At 38.1% G+C, this 19546-nt stretch overlaps 1 protein-coding gene across 1 annotated transcript; it reads left to right on the forward strand.

Annotated features, from left to right (window-relative positions):
* Positions 1-1404: 1404 nt before the first annotated feature.
* LOC145492469 (opioid-binding protein/cell adhesion molecule-like) lies at positions 1405-17162 on the forward strand (the record flags this gene model as incomplete). Its single annotated transcript, XM_081471918.1, has 6 exons — positions 1405-1474; positions 4013-4396; positions 10975-11241; positions 12279-12518; positions 13401-13498; positions 15188-17162. Coding segments are annotated over 6 exons (1188 nt in total), but the record flags the coding sequence as incomplete, so codon positions are not given.
* Positions 17163-19546: the final 2384 nt, after the last annotated feature.

A 19546-nucleotide genomic window follows, 5' to 3' on the forward strand; every position in this document is an offset into this window, starting at 1 on the left:
AAATAGCTATGTTTCCAAAGTTGACTTAAATTGTAACTCGTCGAAAAAAGCTGGATTTAATGAAAAACCGCATTTGCTTTAGCATTTAAAGAAACCGGAAGTGCCCGCGGTATCTGACGGAAGTTACCCTAATTAGCGCGTGCGCAGTTTACACTACCAGCGGCTCGATAAAATCAAATGAGGCACACGAAAGCCACATGGAGATGGTTTTCTTTTCTTTTGCGATTGTTTTTCTGTTTTTCTTTTAGTTTGTTTTTGCTTGTGCTTGGTTACTTTGATTTTTGTGAAACACAAAGAAAAAACGTCTTAAGTGTAACCAAATTTGAGAGTTTTTGAATTGTTTAAATTTTCCGTGCCCAGGCTGACGCAAGTGAAATTTCACCTCCTTAGCAACGCGAGCGCGCTCATGAATCGATTAATGGACCCTTAAGACTGAAATAAGTTGTCAGGGCTGTGCTGTAGAGGCGCCCGGGTACCACAGGCGACAAACGTCGCCTGTTCTGATATAAGCTTAAGTGCTGGGCACCCAGGATTTCATGGTTAGGAACCTTTTTACCACAATTGCTGCTAATCTCGCAATTTGATTGGCTAATTTGCCGTAAGTAAGTAAAGTAAGTAAAATTATTTACCAAAGAGGAATAATAATAAAAATGTATATACAATTAAAATATGTAGCATGTATACATTGTACAATAAAACAATGGGTATATATGAGGTAGTCTCTAAGAATTGCAAAGGTTACGGCAGCTATTGTTGTTATTTAGGAGTGACGTCGATAAGAGTCCATTCCACGCTGCTCGCGTCAATGTGTCGGGCAATGTGTCGTTCCGGTACTCTACGCGTCATCACAATGGTCAAAATTTGTTATGGACTCGGCTGCGCCTCGTGAGTCCACAACATTTTGACCACTGTAGGTAATGACGCGTACTCGTTGTCGATAAGAGTACAGACCACGCTAAACCACATTCGATTTGTTAATTAGGTCACAGCCTTGGTTGTTACAATTACATGAACCTGGATGAGGAAATTTCAGCTAAATACATTAAATTGCTTCTAAGGCTGGTTGCTTCAAATTTTTGATATTTCATTCCGCTAATTCTCCCCTTTCAAAGCAGCACCATATTTACTGAAACGCAGCGAGCTTAGTATAAATGGCGATCAAATTTTCGCTCTGATATACACTATGAATTGTGTTTCCAAACAAGAAGACTTCGTTTTGCTTTTAAACACGAAAGTAAACCATTCCTAGAGGGTAGTGTCATGTTTTCAAGTACCTGTTTAATCAACAAGATGGACACACAAGGCAGGGGGCTGGGAACTTATTCCTGATACCCATAATTCTCTGGTTTATTGTTATAACAACTGATCTAAACTGAGTTTGTAGATAAATTATCGGACGAATGAATCTTGGCGGAAGTTACTACAAATAATGTCTGGTTCCTCGCAGTTGGTCTTATTTTTCTTCCTCTTACAGGTAAGAATCGTGTTTCTACCTTTGTTGAGTTTGGATTGTAATTTTTTAGATTCGACCAGTCTATATATTTACTTGAGGCAGATTCCTTTAAAGTTTAATCTTAAGGAATAGTAAATATGCTAGCGGTAGTTGAAATTTAACCTGTCTTAGTTAACTCGCAATCAAGTATTGCCAGATTATGTTTTCGTAGCTCCGGCACAGCATTCAACAATCTTAGACTGTCAGTTAAATTAAGATGAAGACGGCCACAATTTTATCATTGAAGCTGCTACTACTGTTATTTTAGAATTCATCTTCAAGGCATCAGCGCAGAAGCGTGTCTTGCAGTATTGTGTATATATACCTTTAATCGATGTTTTCCGCTTTCGGTTGATAGATCAATTCAAGTAACACCACAGGGTGTTGATAAGAGAGAGCCTGTGTTAATTTGTTTCTTGTTTGACTGTAAATGTCTTTTCGAAGGCGTTCGTGCTGAAGCGCTACGCATAAACAGTTGGCTATTACAGTTTGAGTTCGTCTAGAATGTGAACATTTCTTGTCACGATACACGTACGTCACGCTATGCTTAATAAAAAAATAATATTATCGTCTTATTTCTCTGAACATCCTGTTTCGGAAATTTGTTCTTTCAGTTGCTCTTACAGCACTTAAAACCCTTTCTAGGAGTAGCGAGTAAATTAAAGTAATAAGTCTGATGGAGAGCATGGCAAGTATTCTGCGAAGTTCTCAGAACACAAAACACGGCTGTTGGCAAGGTTTTGCTAATTCTGTAATTATTCGTGCGTTCTCATTTTCGTTTGCTCGTTGATTTAATTTTTTTGTTCAATAATTCATTGATAAGCTTAACTATACGCCAATTGTAAAAGAATAACACGTCTTTTTTTCGCAAGGGCTGTACTCACAAGTACTATATTATTATATATTATTTGATTTCTGTATATTAGCAGCTCTCCTGTATTGTAATGCGAACCGTTTCTTTCTTTAAGGTTACTCTTTAAACCTTCGCGGGGCTACCTTTGCTAAATTCTTCTTCTTCTTCTTCTTTTTTTTTTTTTCAACCAAATTGAAGTTCATTTTTCAAGGTAACATTAAAAAAAAGAATTAAAATAGAATATCAAAAGGAGCGCGGGGTATTGGGGAAAAGAAATTTTTACGAAGTCACTGATACCCAAAGGCATGGACTTCTAATCGACCTTTCGCGGCAAACTGCTTATTCCAGGGATCCTTACTATAACAGATACTTTCAATTTTAGATTTCATGTCCGTCAAGAGTGCCTCCTTGTAATCACGCTTAGGCAATTTCACCTAGGTTTCTTTTTGTTTTGTTGCACATCGCTTTTCTTCCGTTTTGCCCATTATTGCTAACCACCGACCCAATACGTTTGGGCCTAAAACGTGAAACGTGAACGTAATACTGTAAACGCTAGGCGCTCTGTTATTTCACTTGCTGGAGGCTTTTTGAGTTGACATATCCCTCTGAAGAGGGTCGTACCGGAGGGGAGGGATCTCTGAAACGGTTCACGAACGGAAAAAATAGAGGATCACGGATCACGTATGTAAAAATTTCGTTTTTCTGAATCAGGAAAATAAGAAAGTAAGTCATATTTTGTAACCGTTATTTCTGAAGATGTGTGTTGTAAAATACGAAACGTCAAGTTTAATAATACCATGCGTAATCTATTTTTTATGTTTGTTACCGCTGCTTGGTTTCTCTTTCTCCTGAAAGTAAGACACTCTTTTAAACAATCTGTCCTTGCACTACAGAGAGTGTTTGAAGAAAGCAAAATCGTGAAAGGCTAAGTCAAGGCTCCATATTGCAAATCGTATACCTAAGTCACTCTCGACAGACGACTCTAACCATTCGGAGGACTCGCGTCTCAAAATCACGTAGAAAAGAGTGGTGAGATCACGATTAGCGGTTAGTAATTCAAGTTTTTCACGGGTCACGCAAAACCTTCAAGTCGCGGATCACGAAGAATGATTTAAACGGAAATAAAACCAGCTAATCACGCATCACGAGAATACCCCTGAAAAGGCGTGACCAGATGCGGCCCAGACGTTGAATACGATTAATACGTGACGTTATGCTCTTGGCGATTGCGTGATAATTTTAGCCGTTTATAAGAAAATGTATGAGAACGCTTCGAAAATTGCTCTAGATGCTGCTTGTAATTTAAATAAGGGTGGCTTACCTTATGTTTGTATTGTGTTTTCTTGATGTCTCTGTGTTCCTGGAGGCGTTTTAGAGCCATTTTGATATGATTGGTCTAATACTGTCACGTGAACCGTGTCCAACACCGCCGGAGCTTACCCTTAATAAAATGTCATGTTGTTGTCTTTTGAAAATGATTCGATAGTTCAGAAAAATAAGCGCATAAAAATTGGCCGCAGAATTTGTAAAGGATGCTCATACTAATGTTCTGACGGTTTTCCCGGAGAATAATCGAGCGTGTCATTTGTGAGCCTAACTTTTAAAATGTAGTTTAGAAAATCGAGGAGACAAAAAAAATTTCTTAGTAATATTTGATTTTTTTTTAGCGACTTCAGTAACGTGGACAGCACCTCCTCCTCAGTGGACACAGACGGATCCAACTGACATCAGAACAGTTGATAAGCCAGTGTTAAATGGAAGTACTCGGGTGGCTCTGAGGTGGAGTTATTCTCTGTCTTCTGGTTCACTGATATCAACTACATTTTCTATAAGATTGAATAATGGCAGCTTTGATGATATTGGAACGCGAACTGGTGATACTACTACAATATTTAAACGAAATGATTACGCAGCACGTTTTGGTATCAGTAGAAGTGAACGGGCCACCTTGATAATAAAAAATGTCATTGAAACAGAAGAAGCAGTTTATCAATTCAAGCTTACAACGGATTCAAACCAATGGAGTTACAGAATACGAGTCATTGTAACAGGTGAGCATTTTTATGTTTATTGTACTAATCTATGTAGCCTGCGTCGCAGTCGGTCTAAACCGCCGGTATAGTCCGTCTGCCCAGATTTTTTTTCAGATTTTTTTCAGATTTTTTATTAATTGACACTATTTACAGACATATTTCACTATCGCACACTATTACAAAAAATTCATTAATTAAAATAAGGAAAATATAATAATAATAAAACCAAAACAAAATGTGCTCAGTGACAAAAGAAGCATATGCTATCGTGTTGGTCACTGACACGTTCAAATATAAAAGACAAGACACATCAATTAATAGAAACAATGCAATAAAGGAAGTAAAATGTGAATAACAAAAGTATTCGAAATAAACAAGTTAAATGAATAAATCATAATGCTGAAGAGTAATATTGAGTATTTAAGAGGTATAGTTTATATTGCTTATAAAAGGAAGTGTAAGGCAGTTTTTTAAATTCTGTTGGAATAATTTCCCAAAGTTTTGATGTAACAAAAGAGAAAGTAGAGGACCCATAGTTATTATTTACTTTTGGCCTATGAAAATTCAAATTCGCAGCAAATCTTGTATTGTAGGTATGGACTTCAGATGCCTGAGTAAGGGTTCTATGGAATATAGTTGGAATGTTTGTTGAGTCATTTAAAATTTTATGAGTAAATAGAGCCACTTTTAATTTGTACACATTTTCAAATTTGAGAATTCCTAAAAGATTGTAATATGGTGAAGCATTTTCCCTGCTATAAGCAAAGAATATGCTTCGGACACATTTATTCTGCTTAGTTATGATTTTACGTAAATTAGTTTTACATGCACTACCCCAACTTATGATAGGAAAGGATAAGTATGGATATATGAAAGAATAATACAATTGTTTCAATGTATGAAGATCAACAAAATATCTTAATTTATTAATAATTGCTATATTTTTTGCTAATTTATTATTAATGTGCTGGATCTGCGGTTCCCATTGTAAATTTTGATCCATATAAATACCTAAATACTTAATTTGACTTTTATGTGCAATGTTAGGAATATGTATATACGGTCTTAGTCTTGTAGATGAAATTATCATGTAATTAGTCTTGGTAAGGTTTATAGATAGTTTGTTGATGATACAATATTTAAAAACTAATTTCAATTCCTCATTCATGACATACTCAAGCTGATGCAGATTATCACTTGCATAAAACATATTTGTATCATCAGCAAATATACGGAACGATAGTTTTTTTGAGCAGTTAGGTAAGTCATTAATATAAAGCAGGAATAGAAGAGGGCCCAGAGTTGATCCCTGTGGTATTCCACAAGTAATGGTTTCAGAACTAGATTGGATGCTACCAATCTTAACAAACTGAGTGCGATTATGTAGATAGTTTTCAAACCAGTTAAGGGTTATTCCTCGTATGTCATAGTGGTAGAGTTTAGATAAAAGAATATTATGGTTCACAGTATCAAATGCTTTAGAAAAATCTAAAAAAAAAAAACACCGGCTCCCATAAGCTTGTTCTGATATCCCGCAGTTTGTGTATCCATTTTTGATTGGCTAGTTTCTCACGCGCTTTCTAATTGGATAATTCTTGCGAAAGCGATAACGCAGCTATCACGTAATGCTAAACGTAATTTTGTGCGCGTTTCCCAAGTACATTTGTACATTTGTACGTTATTTAATCTACTTCGAGTTGGATATGAGATGTGTGCAATTATAGAAGAATGTTAGCAAAAAGCGTTCAATGCCGTGAGAGAGCAGCTTGAAATCGATAATCTTCTACCTGAACAGGAAAACTCGCTCCGCGAATTTCTTGTAGGTCAAAATATTTTTGTAAATTTGCCCCAGGCTATAGTAAATCTTTGATTTTCCAGTGCCTTCTGATCGCTGCGGATGCACTGTTCGATGAGCCTCGTGGTTCCAGTGTTCTCGTTGTAATATCGCCGTTGCGATCGCTTATGGAAGACCAGACTCTCTGGCGAAGCCGGGCAAAAATAAATATGACACCCGTGATAAGAAGCAGCATAACTTACAACACTTAATCAAACAGCCGGGCCCGGCGTAATAATACAAAATGCAAGTAACCAACGTGTTCAAGGAATATTTCAAACTTTGTCCCTCCAGAGCTAATATTTAGAGAGCTTAAAACATATCTTGCAGAACAAATGAGCCAAAAAAAAAGAAAGAAAGAAAGAAAGAAAGAAAGAAAGAAAGAAAAAAAAAACTAGCACGTGGCAAAAAAAACAAAGGTGTCAAACTCTACAAATTAAACGCGGATAACAACGGAAACCACACAGACCTATGAACCTCTAACGGCTCTACTTTGGTGAAATGTCTTCCTAAAAACACAGGATTATTGCTTAGCAAAATATTCAAAGATCCCCTCTCGTGCAATACAAAAGGGGCAGATACTTAAAGATATAATAGTTTGAGCAAAACTTTTAAAGCGGCTATTACACGTGGATAGGAGTTGTGTAGGCCTGTCACTCCATTCTTAGCATTGTTTGATATATTTCGCAGTGATATATTTTGGCTAGTGGTGGATGTTTACCTCGCTGCCTCGCGGCTCGGTAAATATCCACCACTAGCCACCTCCACTGCGGGGAATAATTATTAAACATCCAGATTACTCTCCTATTGAAGGCCATCAGTTGTTTATAACCCATCAAGTACTCTTGAAATACTGCATGGTTTCAGAGAGGGGTTCAGAATTAAATAGGAGTCTCTCTAAATAAGCCCATCTCATAACCATTGTTCATCTGCCCCCGCCCCGTCACCGAAGACGATCTTTGATTTAGTTTCTGGTTCCCGGAAGAATTCTTCAAATTTTCACCTTAGGATGTAAAGAATTGGAAGGCGCGGTGGCCTCATGGTTAGTGCGCTCCTCTCCGGATCGAGCGGTCTGGCTTCGAGCCCTGGCCTGGGACATATATTGTGGTTTGTTCTTGGGCATGACACTTTACTCTCACAGTGCCTCTCTCCTCCCAGGTGTATAAGCAGGTTCCGGCGAACTTAATGCTGGGGGTAACCCTGCGATGGACTAGCATCCCATCCAGATGGGAGTAGAAATACTCCTAGTCAATTCATGTTTCAGAAACCGGGATTAGCGCTTGCCTGATGGGCCACTTGGCTCATATGCAAACTTTACCCTACCTACGTACCTAACATATGAAGAATTCCTTGAATATATGTTTTTATTAAATTCTCAACCTCGGATAATGCAATTCTAGCTTTCTTATTGGTTCACTGGATCTCGATTACCAGCCATTATACCTGCGTTTGACCTTATATGGAAATGAATGCGGTAAATGTCTCTCGGCATAAACTTTTTCGCGGGAAGCCAAGTTTCGTCGAGAAAAACATGGACGAAAAAAAAAACAGATTCGGTGAGCTATCTACAGAAGAAAAACAGGAAATTATGGACAATGCCGTCCCAGTAACAACAAAAAAGCCACAAAGTTCGAGATTAGATTATTTAACGGTACGTATACGTTAAGTTTCCTCGAAAAGTTGCAAAATTAAAATATGACAGTCGAGATTTTACGCACTCATGAAGATTATGTAACAAAAACAATGTTTACCTTAACAGAATGGCTTGCTAGTCCTGGTGGCACCAAATTTCCGAAACCGATATAAGCAATGTCAAAAGAAGAACTGAATGTTTGTTTGAAGTGTTTTTACTCGTCTGCGAGGAAGAAAGATGGTACGTATTGCAAAAGTTCATCGATTAAATCCATAAGGAGAGCCGCCATTGATCATTTCCTTCGCACGCCGCCGCACAACAAACCGTTTTCCATTATCTCTGACCAGGCAAATAAATTATTAGAGCATTTGTAAAAGGCCTCAGGAAAACAGGCATCATTGCTGTCCTTGCGAAAAACACCTCAAGGAGTTGAGTGTTTTGAGCTGAACCGAAGTAAGCCCGGTTCTTTACCAGCCACGAAAAACCATCAGGGTGAACTCGGAGATTCTGAAGATGAATCTGACGCTAAGATAGTTTCTGTCTCTGACTCTGAGTCTGGCCAACAATGAGCTCCACACATACAGCTCGAAATGCCATGGCTTTCAAAGCAAGGGAACTCCGAAAGAGGTCTTGTCGAGCATAATTTTGGCACAACGTCTGTGTCACATGGCGATCAAAGTTTTCTGCAGCGTTATTACAACGGCAATGTGCAAGTACACAATTATTCGGCTCTTCTCCATGACTCGAACTTGAACGCTTTTCAAACTTTCTGAACAAGTTTACATCTCCTTCATTTGATACACGTTCCTTGAATTCTACTTGATTGTAAATTCATTCAGCAAATTCGCTTGCTTCGCTTTCAAATTTTTCATTCAACTAATTTTACAAACGGCGCGCATGTCATGTGATTTCCCACTTGTTGTTGTTTTCGCCACATCGATTTCCGGTCGCTTTGTAAAATTGAAAACCAATAAAATTAAGCTATAATTTCCAAGTATACAAACGCACCGAATTTAATAAAACAATTATTCCATTCGCGCTTGTTGGATATGAGATTGGTTATAGCCAACTCGGCCCTACGGGCCTCGTTGGCTATTTACCATCTCATATCCAACGCGCGCTCATGGAATAATTGTTAAATATTTCTGAAGAATTCCGATAGTCCTTAACAGCTAGGCACGTACAACATCAATAAGCAAACAGAAATTAGGCTAGTAACTGTTCTATCTCAGTCTCGCTAACATCCTCCTCAACCTTTCTCTTGAACTCTTTGGATTTATTTATTGAAGGACGTTAGCGACCTTTTCCCTGGGTATATGAAATTTATGGTTCAATTTATCATTTGTCACAATGCTCTGCATCTTTGAAGCTGCCCAAATATTTTATCTGCATTAGTTCCCTGAGTTCTTGATTCTCTCCCTGCTAAATGTTCTCCACGTATGTCAAAACCATAATTTCGTTTAAGCTGTCATTTTAGAGTTTAGTGTTATTCCTGGTCAACTATTTATGAAGTCAAGAATGACTTTGTTTTCTAATTTTAGAGGAAAATATGTTGCAGATATTCATACGGTTGATCAACATCATCGGACTGACCGCGCGGAAGGCGGGAAGCTGATTTGTGTAATCACGACCATGATTAATGACAGAATTGGACAACACGGAGTCCTGTCAACTATTAAGAAAAAGCTGAGAGAAAGACGTAAATTGGAGCCTATGAAAAGGCTCTCTTGTCGAGGATGGGGCAAAGCTCTCACCCCATTCCCCCATCCGCCACTTCACTCTCAGCCAGTCCCTTCTCGGCCCTTCCAGCTGCGGTCAGACCCTTCCAGCCGGAGCCTGTTAACAGGCTACGCAACATGGTTTTTATTTAATTAATATTATTTAATTATATACCGCTAGTTTTGAACTTCTGACTAGACAGAAAAGGGGCCGCATTTTGAAACCTGCTCTAAAGATTAAAAGTATACTTTGAGAAGTCAATGCTTCGAAGCTTTGTTGCGAATTCAATCAATTGAGTTCTGACTAGTAATAACTCAAAGAGAGGGGTTTATAAGCAGTCAAAGACCAATCGCTTTAATTTACTTTAATTTACCCATAGGTAGTAAAATTACCACGATTATCGTGATGTTTTCGTGACAAAAAAAGTTGTCAGTCTCGTTAGATTTTTAAACATTTCAATAAAAAACGAACTATTTCGTTTACTAATTTGACCGTCTGTTCGTTAAAGTCAATGTTCCGTTCCATGAACCATTGCTAGAAAGAAAGAGGTCAGTGATATGTACCACTTAAAAAATCTTCACGAGACTTGATCCAGTATGAGAACAATCCTGTTAGTAATATACCAAACACAAAATACCGAGTTTGACCAAATTTCCAATCAACGCAAAGGGAGTCAAAAATATGGCGCGTAGCGGGGTATTTTTGGCGAACTTTGAGGTGTTTGGTAATGTGAACAAACACTGTCTTGAGTATTTGATATATCTTCTCAGTCGATACTAACACTAAGGAGAAAACGGAGCAATAAAATCGTAATAAAAAAATCAGATATCTAAGCACCATCACGGTCACAATTTCCCATATTTAAACTTGATGAATTGTTAGTAATCATGAGTTCGAAAAGTTCTCTTCAAGCCTTTGTTCAGTTACGCTTCTCCCCACGGGTAAATTTTAGTTTTTAGGTAGCAGTGATCACCACAACAAAATTGCTGCTCGAAACCTAAGGTCCTGGCCAGGGACCTGCCGTGATTTATCCACTAGTACCAGGAGATCTTATTTAGGCGTAAACACTTTCGTAGTGAGTGATGGTTCTAAAGGCAAGACCAGAGGGCACGACCTCCGTCCTGTTTAGAGCAAGAATCCCCCCACCCCCCCCCCCCCCCCACAACCGCCTCTTTTCTTAGCACTTCTGGATCCGTCGCTGCTTCGCCTGCATTCGCATTTCTTCTGACTTCAGACTTATGTTCTATTTCTATGTTTAAGAAGGGCGGGTACCCCTCACTCCAATCCACTTTGTGATCAGACTCATCGTGAAAACTTAAAACTAGAGTTGTTCTGTAAAACAACTGGCAAAGCCACATAACCTTTTTGAGTGTCAGGGATGCGTTACTGTCATTGAATCTCTATTTTCAGTTCCTGTCAAGCTAATTAATGTCAGCCGTGACCAGACTGTGCTTGAAGGATCAAACGTGGTTTTGCTTAGCGAAGCAACTGGTAAACCAACACCAAACATCACCTGGAACAGAGTCCTGGAGGATGGTAGTGATGGTGAAGTACTGCACCAGGGTCCAACTTGGAATTTTCCGAACATTAGCAGAACTGCCTCCGGGACATACCGCTGTACAGCTTACAACGGATTTGGAAATGTAGCTGGCCAAGTATTTAAAGTGAATGTTACATGTAAGCATGTTACGTATCCAAAACATTGTTTATAAACAGAAAGGGTGAACCCTGGTCTATTAACAATCAACTAAATACAGTTCACAGCCTATATTTAATGCAACTGATTTATCTGCGTCGAGACTGTCTAATTGGGCTTCTCTACAATTTTGGATGAGACCTTTTAGCGGAAAACCTAGCTTACTAACTTTACACATACGTGTGAGAGGTCCCTCAACTAAAACACCCTATAACAAAGTCGCCCTGCAGTCTTCTAATTCTATTTCTAAGGACTCGCAATATAATATAGTTTTGACATTTGACCACAAGCAGCATTTCATGGAGATGAGTGAAAAAGTGAATTTTCTCAAAATAGCATAAATCGTGATTAACGGAAATGTCTCAACGATCGACTTTGTTCAGAATTGAGAATACTTGCATGGATTTTCTTGATACAACCTATATTCTTCTTGTTTAATGACAAAAAAAAAACGAATAATTTTTCGGTTACAACCTTTCGACCGTCGCTGCTTTCGGGCAGCCGTCATTGACATATACACTTGACGTGTACCGACAGTGAAATTTTGTAGGTTTCTTTAGAAGGTTCAATACAGCGTCCAATACAGCGCACACAGATGACGCGTAACGTACAACATTCGAGCATGGCACGCTTACTGCGTCATTAACTAATCTGAACGCGTCACGTGATTGAAGATACCCCAGCTAAAACTGGAGAATATCCCAGTGTTATTCCCCAGTTTTCAAGAGATCACGCGGGTGTTTGCAAAACATATTTGAACGTTAATAAACACATAACAAATATGCTCAGAAATTTGCCATTGGACATAAACTGTTCCTTGAAGCCGGCAGTTTTCCTCGAGCTTTGCTCTTAAACGGACTGCGTCTCAAAAAATAAAATATCCGAATATCGGAGCATATTTTCGTGCCAAATAGAGGCTATGTTTCATTGAAGACTACAGGCATCCTGGAAAAGCAGTAAACATATTTATAGTTAGTTTTTATTTTTATTTTCATACCCTCTTTTATTAATCTTGTAGATCCTGCCAAGATTGTTAAACTTGTAAGTGAGCATGAAGTTGCAACACAACAAAGTGCATCTCTTGACTGCCAAGCAGAAGGAAATCCTCAACCGACCTATACTTGGATTCCATGTGATCCACAACAAAGTGTGTGTCAGAAGAGCGTGCTACATTTTCAAGCCAGTGACAAAAGTGTCTACACGTTTACCTGCAAAGTGGAAAATTTCCTGGGCAGTGATACAAAAAATACCACTCTTTGTAAGTTAGCAATAGAAAAATTACTTGTGTACAAAAGGCTTTTCCGGCATTTGTATTGATCATTGGCTTTCATGAAAAAATTTTACACGCATGTATATTACAGACAGACGATGTAATCTTTTATGCATAACAGTGTTAGTAACTCTGTAGTAACCCTTTACATTATATCAGCAGTCGCATCATGTGCTCTCCTCTAGCCCTCTTTGAACTTTTTCTTTTTTGTTACATGCACTTGGCCAGCGCAGTGAAGGTTTGCTTCTTACACTAGCTGACGTAGACGTTCTTGGTCTCACGATAGGGACCTTACACATATACGACGGCGACGGCGTGGACGACGCCTAGTAAAAAATGCGTTTCTATTTTACTTTGAAATTTCGCATTTATTTGGAACTATCCAGTGTGTCTGTCGGTATTGAAACTTGCCCCTGCTGAATATGCTACGAATGCGTTCAGTTCCAAATAGAAACACGAAAAATTAGCCGTTGTAGTTCAAGTTCTCCAGACAACGTAGAATTTGGTCATTTGACGTTGCTGTTTTGCGGAGGGCGGCAAAGAAATGTACCAAGAATTATAACGCACGCGCACAGCCATTGTTCTTGCTCATTAAACATTTTGTTTAGTGACGTTCTCGTTGCCGTCATGTTTTCCGTAAGGTCCCTTAACGACACACAAGAACCATTAAGTTTTGAATTGGTGCTACGTTTAAAATATGCAGCGTGGTTTTAATAAACAACCAAGCTGAAGATTGTATTCATGGCAAGATTTGAGAACAAACTATCCATTTTTTTAAAATAAAACTTCGGCAAATTAAAGTTTGCCTGTTACTATGTAGGCCCTGTGCTTGGATCGACTTGACCGTTTTCTTTTTTTTTTTTTCGGTAGTCATAGCAAGTGATGTAATAAACGTGACCCTGGTAATCACGGGTGAAGAATGCACTGATGGGGAATACAATCAACTACGGGAGAACCTCAACAAAATGGTAACTAATTTGTTTATGTTAGACACGGGTATTTCCAAACCTTATTACGCAGTCACTCTTAGGAAATACTGACCAAGGCTCGAGACCGTTAATGCATAGTGAATGGGCAGGTCAATTGACAGGTAGGCTAGGCTGCCGTTGGGCAGGCAGATCGACAGGTTGACACACAAATTAACACTGTCAGTCGGAAAAATCGATGGACAGATCGACCGAGAGACAGATGGACAAAGGGACAGAGGGAGAGATGGACAGATGAATTCGAATCGTTATGAACTGCTGGTGATGGGGATTCGGGATTAACTAGCTAAAGGACTGAGCTGATTGATGGCTTGATAAGAAAGAGTCATTTGAAAAAGAGGGATCAGTTGGTTGATAAGGAGTAAGGCACTGTACAGTCAAACCTGTATTAGGCGCACACCCGGCCCTCGGGACCCTTGCTAGTGTCCCCTTAATACAGGGGTCAAATAATATTCCTTAGGATTGACAGGCTTTAAAAGTAGTAATTATGTCAGTCTAAAATTCTTATAATCATAATAATACCTTTTCCCATCCCAGAATAGTTCCCGCAAAGACCTCATGCCGTAAAACGTATTAAAGTTATCAAAATAAATTTTTAAGTTTTTTTTTTTTTTTTTTTTTTTTGCTTTTTACGGTGAAAATTAATTTGGAACTTTTTAAAAAAAAAATGCTGATTAATTTCTAAGATTTCTCTTAACCGTTAGGGTAAAGAGGCCAAATTAGTAACCATTAGCCGTGAAAGTCACCACCCCATTGGGTTCGTTGAGACCCTCTGTGAAGGTTCACACATTCAAACAAGAATACAAGCCCCCTGAAATCAAAATCGAATGATAAAATGTCGCATTTCTGGAAAGCTCTTTTTTGTCGGCAAACTTAAATGACCTATCTAGTAAAACGGGAAACAAAATATTTTATGCAGTGTCCCTTTAATACAGGTTTAAATTAAAATAGTGTGAGCATCTGGAACTTACTTTGTCTATCTAGGCGGCTAATTATCTGTACTGAACAAACAAGCATTTATAAGCACTTTAACTTCTGAATAGGATAAAAATCACGAGATAAGTATTAATTCTTCAAGAAACGCGTTCGTAGCTTTATGTCACACACAGCCATAACTCTGAAATTCAAAATGCGCTGGTTTCCAGAAGAAGCAAGCTACTGAGCTGAAAAGTTGTAAGCAGATATAAATTTACCCCCTCTTATGCCTGATGAGGACAAACTCTTTGGTGGCTCTTTAGTTTTAGATTTTAGAAAATGATGACGTCATGTGCAAGCCAGGGATAGAGGGTGTTCGCTTAATGATGAGGTCCGCTCAATACACGTTTGGCTGTAGTTGTTTTGTGAGAATCGCGGGTTAGTTGTAATCTTTGGGCTGAGCCGCACTATTCAGTTCATAATCAAATTTAGGAATAGTTGAAACACTGTGTAGGGAACATGACACTGTTAATTAAAGAAATGAAGGAACGACGTTGTCTATGTTGTGCTTTGTGATGGCAAGTTACATTACGGATTAAATTATTTATCTTGGCAGCCCTTTTAGCAGTTTTTAGCGGAACGTGTTATTTGATCATTTTTCTTTGGTAATTTATATTGAACATATCCATAGAATTACCCATTTATGACTTTATAAAATGAATATTAACAATAGTTCATTAAAAATGTTTATTTCAGATGGACGATATCTTCTTTGCTGGCAAACTGGGTTATGAAGGTGTTCAACTGAAAAGTATCAGGTCTGCACAGTTTCAGATTGATTACTTGATCTTTAAAAATTTAAGTAACTTTTTATTTCGCATTTAATTTTTGGGCAGAAAACTTTCGGACGTTTTTTCGGAACGTCTCGTAGAGCAATATCCTTCGTTATGATTACGTGAAGTCAGTGGGTGGAGATGTAGACATTCGTAACGCTCCGTAGCGCTATGTTTCTGCAAGTAAACTGACATTTTTTTCATTCCAAATGTGATGTTCAGTTAAACGGAACCAATTATTATTAGTATTATTATTATTATTGTTATTTTATATTCTAATTATGATTCACACTACTTACAACGCTGGTACGGCTACTTACCCAATTTAGAACGTTAAAACTACTAATTACAGTAGTGATGACTATTTACAACAGTAATACAACTATTGAAGGACCACGCATGGTTCGCAATTTTGGAGCCTTGAGCCGCTGTTTTGATATTTCTTATGTGTTCTTTTCTTCGAGTGTTAAACGCTCTGCCACTTTCACCGATATAACACCATGAACAGTCGGCGCAAGGAATTTTGTGAACAACGTTGGTTTGTGAATCCGGAGCAGGACGAAATTTCGGGACCGGGAACTGTTGTTGTAGAGTGGTCATCGGCTTATTTATGACCGAAATATCATGTTTTTTTAGGACGCGGGTCAAGGGCTCAGTTACACCTTTGATGTATGGAAGAGACGCGAAAGACTTGCAAAATTGCAAAACTCCAAAATTGCGAACCATGCGTGGTCCCGTGAGCATTCTATTGACTTTAACAACGCCTCCTTAATTGACAAAGGCAGTTTCCAAGTAAGGAAAACATTAGAATCGTGGCATACTATGGTGACTCCAAATGCTGTCAACAATTCCTGCCCACTCCATGGGCAATACAACATTCTTTTTACACACATTCATAATTAATTTACATAGTCCAGTCTTTTTATTTTTACTTATTTATATTCATATTTCGTCATTCATCTTTACCCGTCGAAGACTGTAGATCTAACAGTCGAAAACTCGTATATCTATAAACATTTTTTAGCCAGAGATCGTTTTTAAATTTTTAGTAATACAACTATTTACACTACGTAACAATACGATGCAATTACAGATGCCACTTACAATACTACAATTTGCATAACTTGCTCTAAAAAACAATACAATTACTTATTTAACTTACGATACTAATACTCACACTACTTACAATGTAATACCATTACGGATGCTTCTTACATTCATACTATAACAATAGTAGTAAAACACTAATAGCTGATTTTGCCACTGAGACTGATTATATATTGTAAATTAAATCAAATTAATTTAACTTTCGCATTTTTCAGCTTTCCATTGCAAAAATAGCGCTGACCTCAATTCAAGAAAATTGAAAAATGTTTCCAACAGTTTGTAAGAATAATATTATTTTTGAGTTTGCACAACTAAAATCCCAAACTTCCGGGTTAGGTTTGGACTTGTATTTGGGGGAAGGTCATAGTCCTTAAACAGTAGCTGTATAAACTGTAAAAGCAATTATTTTCAGTAGGAACTCGAGCAAATCTCAAGGTATTTTCCGCCTCGCTTCGGGAGATTTCTCCGTCCAAAAAGTGTCTAACTTACACACCTGGTGACACAGTGGTGACTGGCTAAGGCCAGTAACCACGAAATCGAACGGGTTACGAATTTATCTGTTTATCCACTGGGAAGTCAAACAGAAAACAAACTCTAACGTATATACATGTTCAAGGTGTTCTTATATAACTGGAAAATTACTTCTTTGCTAAGAGCAGGCCAATTTATTACTACGGTGCAAATTAACGCACGAGAGAATTGTCAATTTGACTCGTAGGGTAAATCCTTTATTGCACTTACATTCATACGATTACCTACAGAAATAAAAATAAGTCCACTTCATTTTTTTCAATGTTTCGTTTTGTGTAAGATTTGGAAATCTGAAAATTTAGGAAGGAAAAGAATTTCCTCTTCTTTTTGGTCATTAGTTCAGTTTGAACTGAACTTTTCCCTTTTTCTTCCAAGGTGCGGAAGTGTAATTGTTGATTTGGCCCTCAACTTCAGTTCCACCGTAAGAGAAAGCAAAGTTCTTTCTATACTTCGAGATGCTGCCAATAATGGAACGCTTGGAGATCTTAGGCCTACTCTGGGACCTTAAGTCGCCGTAACTTAAGGCGACGTTAGGCGATTTAAAGCAACTTTAGGCGACTTGAGCAAAATTGGCAGAGAAAAAAAAAACATTGCTACTTTAAGCGATTTCAGGTGATTTTAGGCGACTTAAGGCGACTTAACGCGACTCAAGACAAATTAAGGCGACTCAAGGCGATTTTAGGCGACTTGGGCAGACTTTATTTCACTGGACTGATATAAATTTAAACTTAGCAACAGTCTCTCCATATATCTCTTGCAATAAACCAATATTGTACCAATACTGGTACATAATTAAGTCACCACAATCTCCAATATTCAGGACCAGGTTGTTCAAAGCCCGATTAAACTAACCCAGGATTAGAGAGAATTTCGATTACTTTCATTTTGTAACTTTTAGGTCCAGTTCTCCGTTTATGTTGTTTGTCTTTCAATTTTGAGTTTGATTCATCTAAAAACTACACAACCATAAGCAGTGAAAGAAATTTCTATACCAAACAAAAAAATATATATCACCTAGGTTAGCGCTAACTGGCTTTCGAACAACTCAGGCCAGATTTCAAACCATTAAAAAATACTATTAAAGAAAGAATTACCACAACACTGAACAGTTACTACTATAAGAATAATAATAGCAATAAATACCAGCAAGGTAGCATGAATATTAGTGAAGATATCAATAAAAAAATCAAACAAAACTAATAAAAATGTATTCACAGTGACAAAAATTTTAAATTTAAGATACCTTGATTTAATTTGAAATGTTTGTATATTTGCCATAAATTATTCAAACAACAGGGAAATTAGAATTAATTTATCTCATTTACATGCATTTATTTTACAATGCTTCCCGAATTATAAAAATGGTTATTCTGGTAGACTCTTCTGCCATATTTTTGGCATCTCCACTGTCAATTTTAGCATCTCCACTGTCAATTTCAGGCCTTTTCAGGGACCAAATCGATTTGTTGCTCTCCTGCCTCAGTGAGACAAAATATTCCAACACCATAATGAGTAATGCATGCTAAGTTCCTTCGTAAGCACACTTCCTGTCAAATTTCCCCAACTACTTGTCAGGCTCCAGAAAACTTTGATGACCCTGGTAGTTTATACAGTGAATCGAATCTTTTTAGAAGGTTTTTACCACGGTTGATCAGACCACCAGGAAATACACCTTCCAAGCTTTCACTAGTTTCCACTTGACACATTACAAATGCCCAGAACGACATTTTCGCAACGTAATACTAGAAATTGATATATCGATACCAGACACACTAGTCTCGGCCATTTTGATTCTCCCAGTAACCCTTGCGCCGCTAACTGGTTTCCATGCTTCAAAGAGACGAGATATCGGCCTGTGCCACGAAAATTCGAGTTCTCTTGCTAAGTGTTCTGTTGATATCAAATCACCCGATGATAAATTACTGTATTCAAATTTCGGAGAGTATTAGTTTCGCGATTTTTTTTTTCTTTCCTGTCAGGAGCCATAATCGGGGACGGAGACCGTAAGCGCGTGCCGTTTCTAGTATTGGGGCTGTCCCCATGATATGGGACAATTTTTTTTATTTTTTAGAACAAATTGCGCCATCATCTGCGGCACACGCGCATACATTCTGCGAGGATTTGCGTATGTAGCGCGAGGAAATGGCTTCCGAAATTCCCGAAATCTTCGACGCTTTTGGCCCACAACTCAATACGTTCATGTCTGTTGAAATTTTACTTCAGTATTTTCGTCGTCAGCTGCTCCAGTTTGCGAGAAGTAAGACAGTGTTGATTTAGTTATGTCCCGCTTTATATCACTGACCGAGTTGTGTTCCGCTGCTTCTTTGACTTCTTTTACAAGAGCTCCACATTACTCCCCTCCAAGTTTCACATGTGTTGAAGATTAACAGCTTTTCCATAACACAGCAAAAACTTAGTTGGGTATATTTGGGTATAGCAGCGTTTCAGGACTTCAAAGTTTCCCTCCTCTTACCACACGCTTGCGAGGATTTTGCCAGAGTCTATCGCGACCGAAGAGTAAACAAAAAAAAGAAAAATATTTGAGTTTCGCCTGAATTGTAAGCAACGCTTGATCTTTTATCAAGGCCCAATAAGTGACAAAGTTTATGTCTGTAGATGATGCTCAGTTTTGTTTGTGTAAAAA

The sequence above is a fragment of the Orbicella franksi genome, chromosome 7, assembly GCF_964199315.1.
Source record: "Orbicella franksi chromosome 7, jaOrbFran1.1, whole genome shotgun sequence".
Lineage (NCBI taxonomy): Eukaryota > Metazoa > Cnidaria > Anthozoa > Scleractinia > Merulinidae > Orbicella > Orbicella franksi.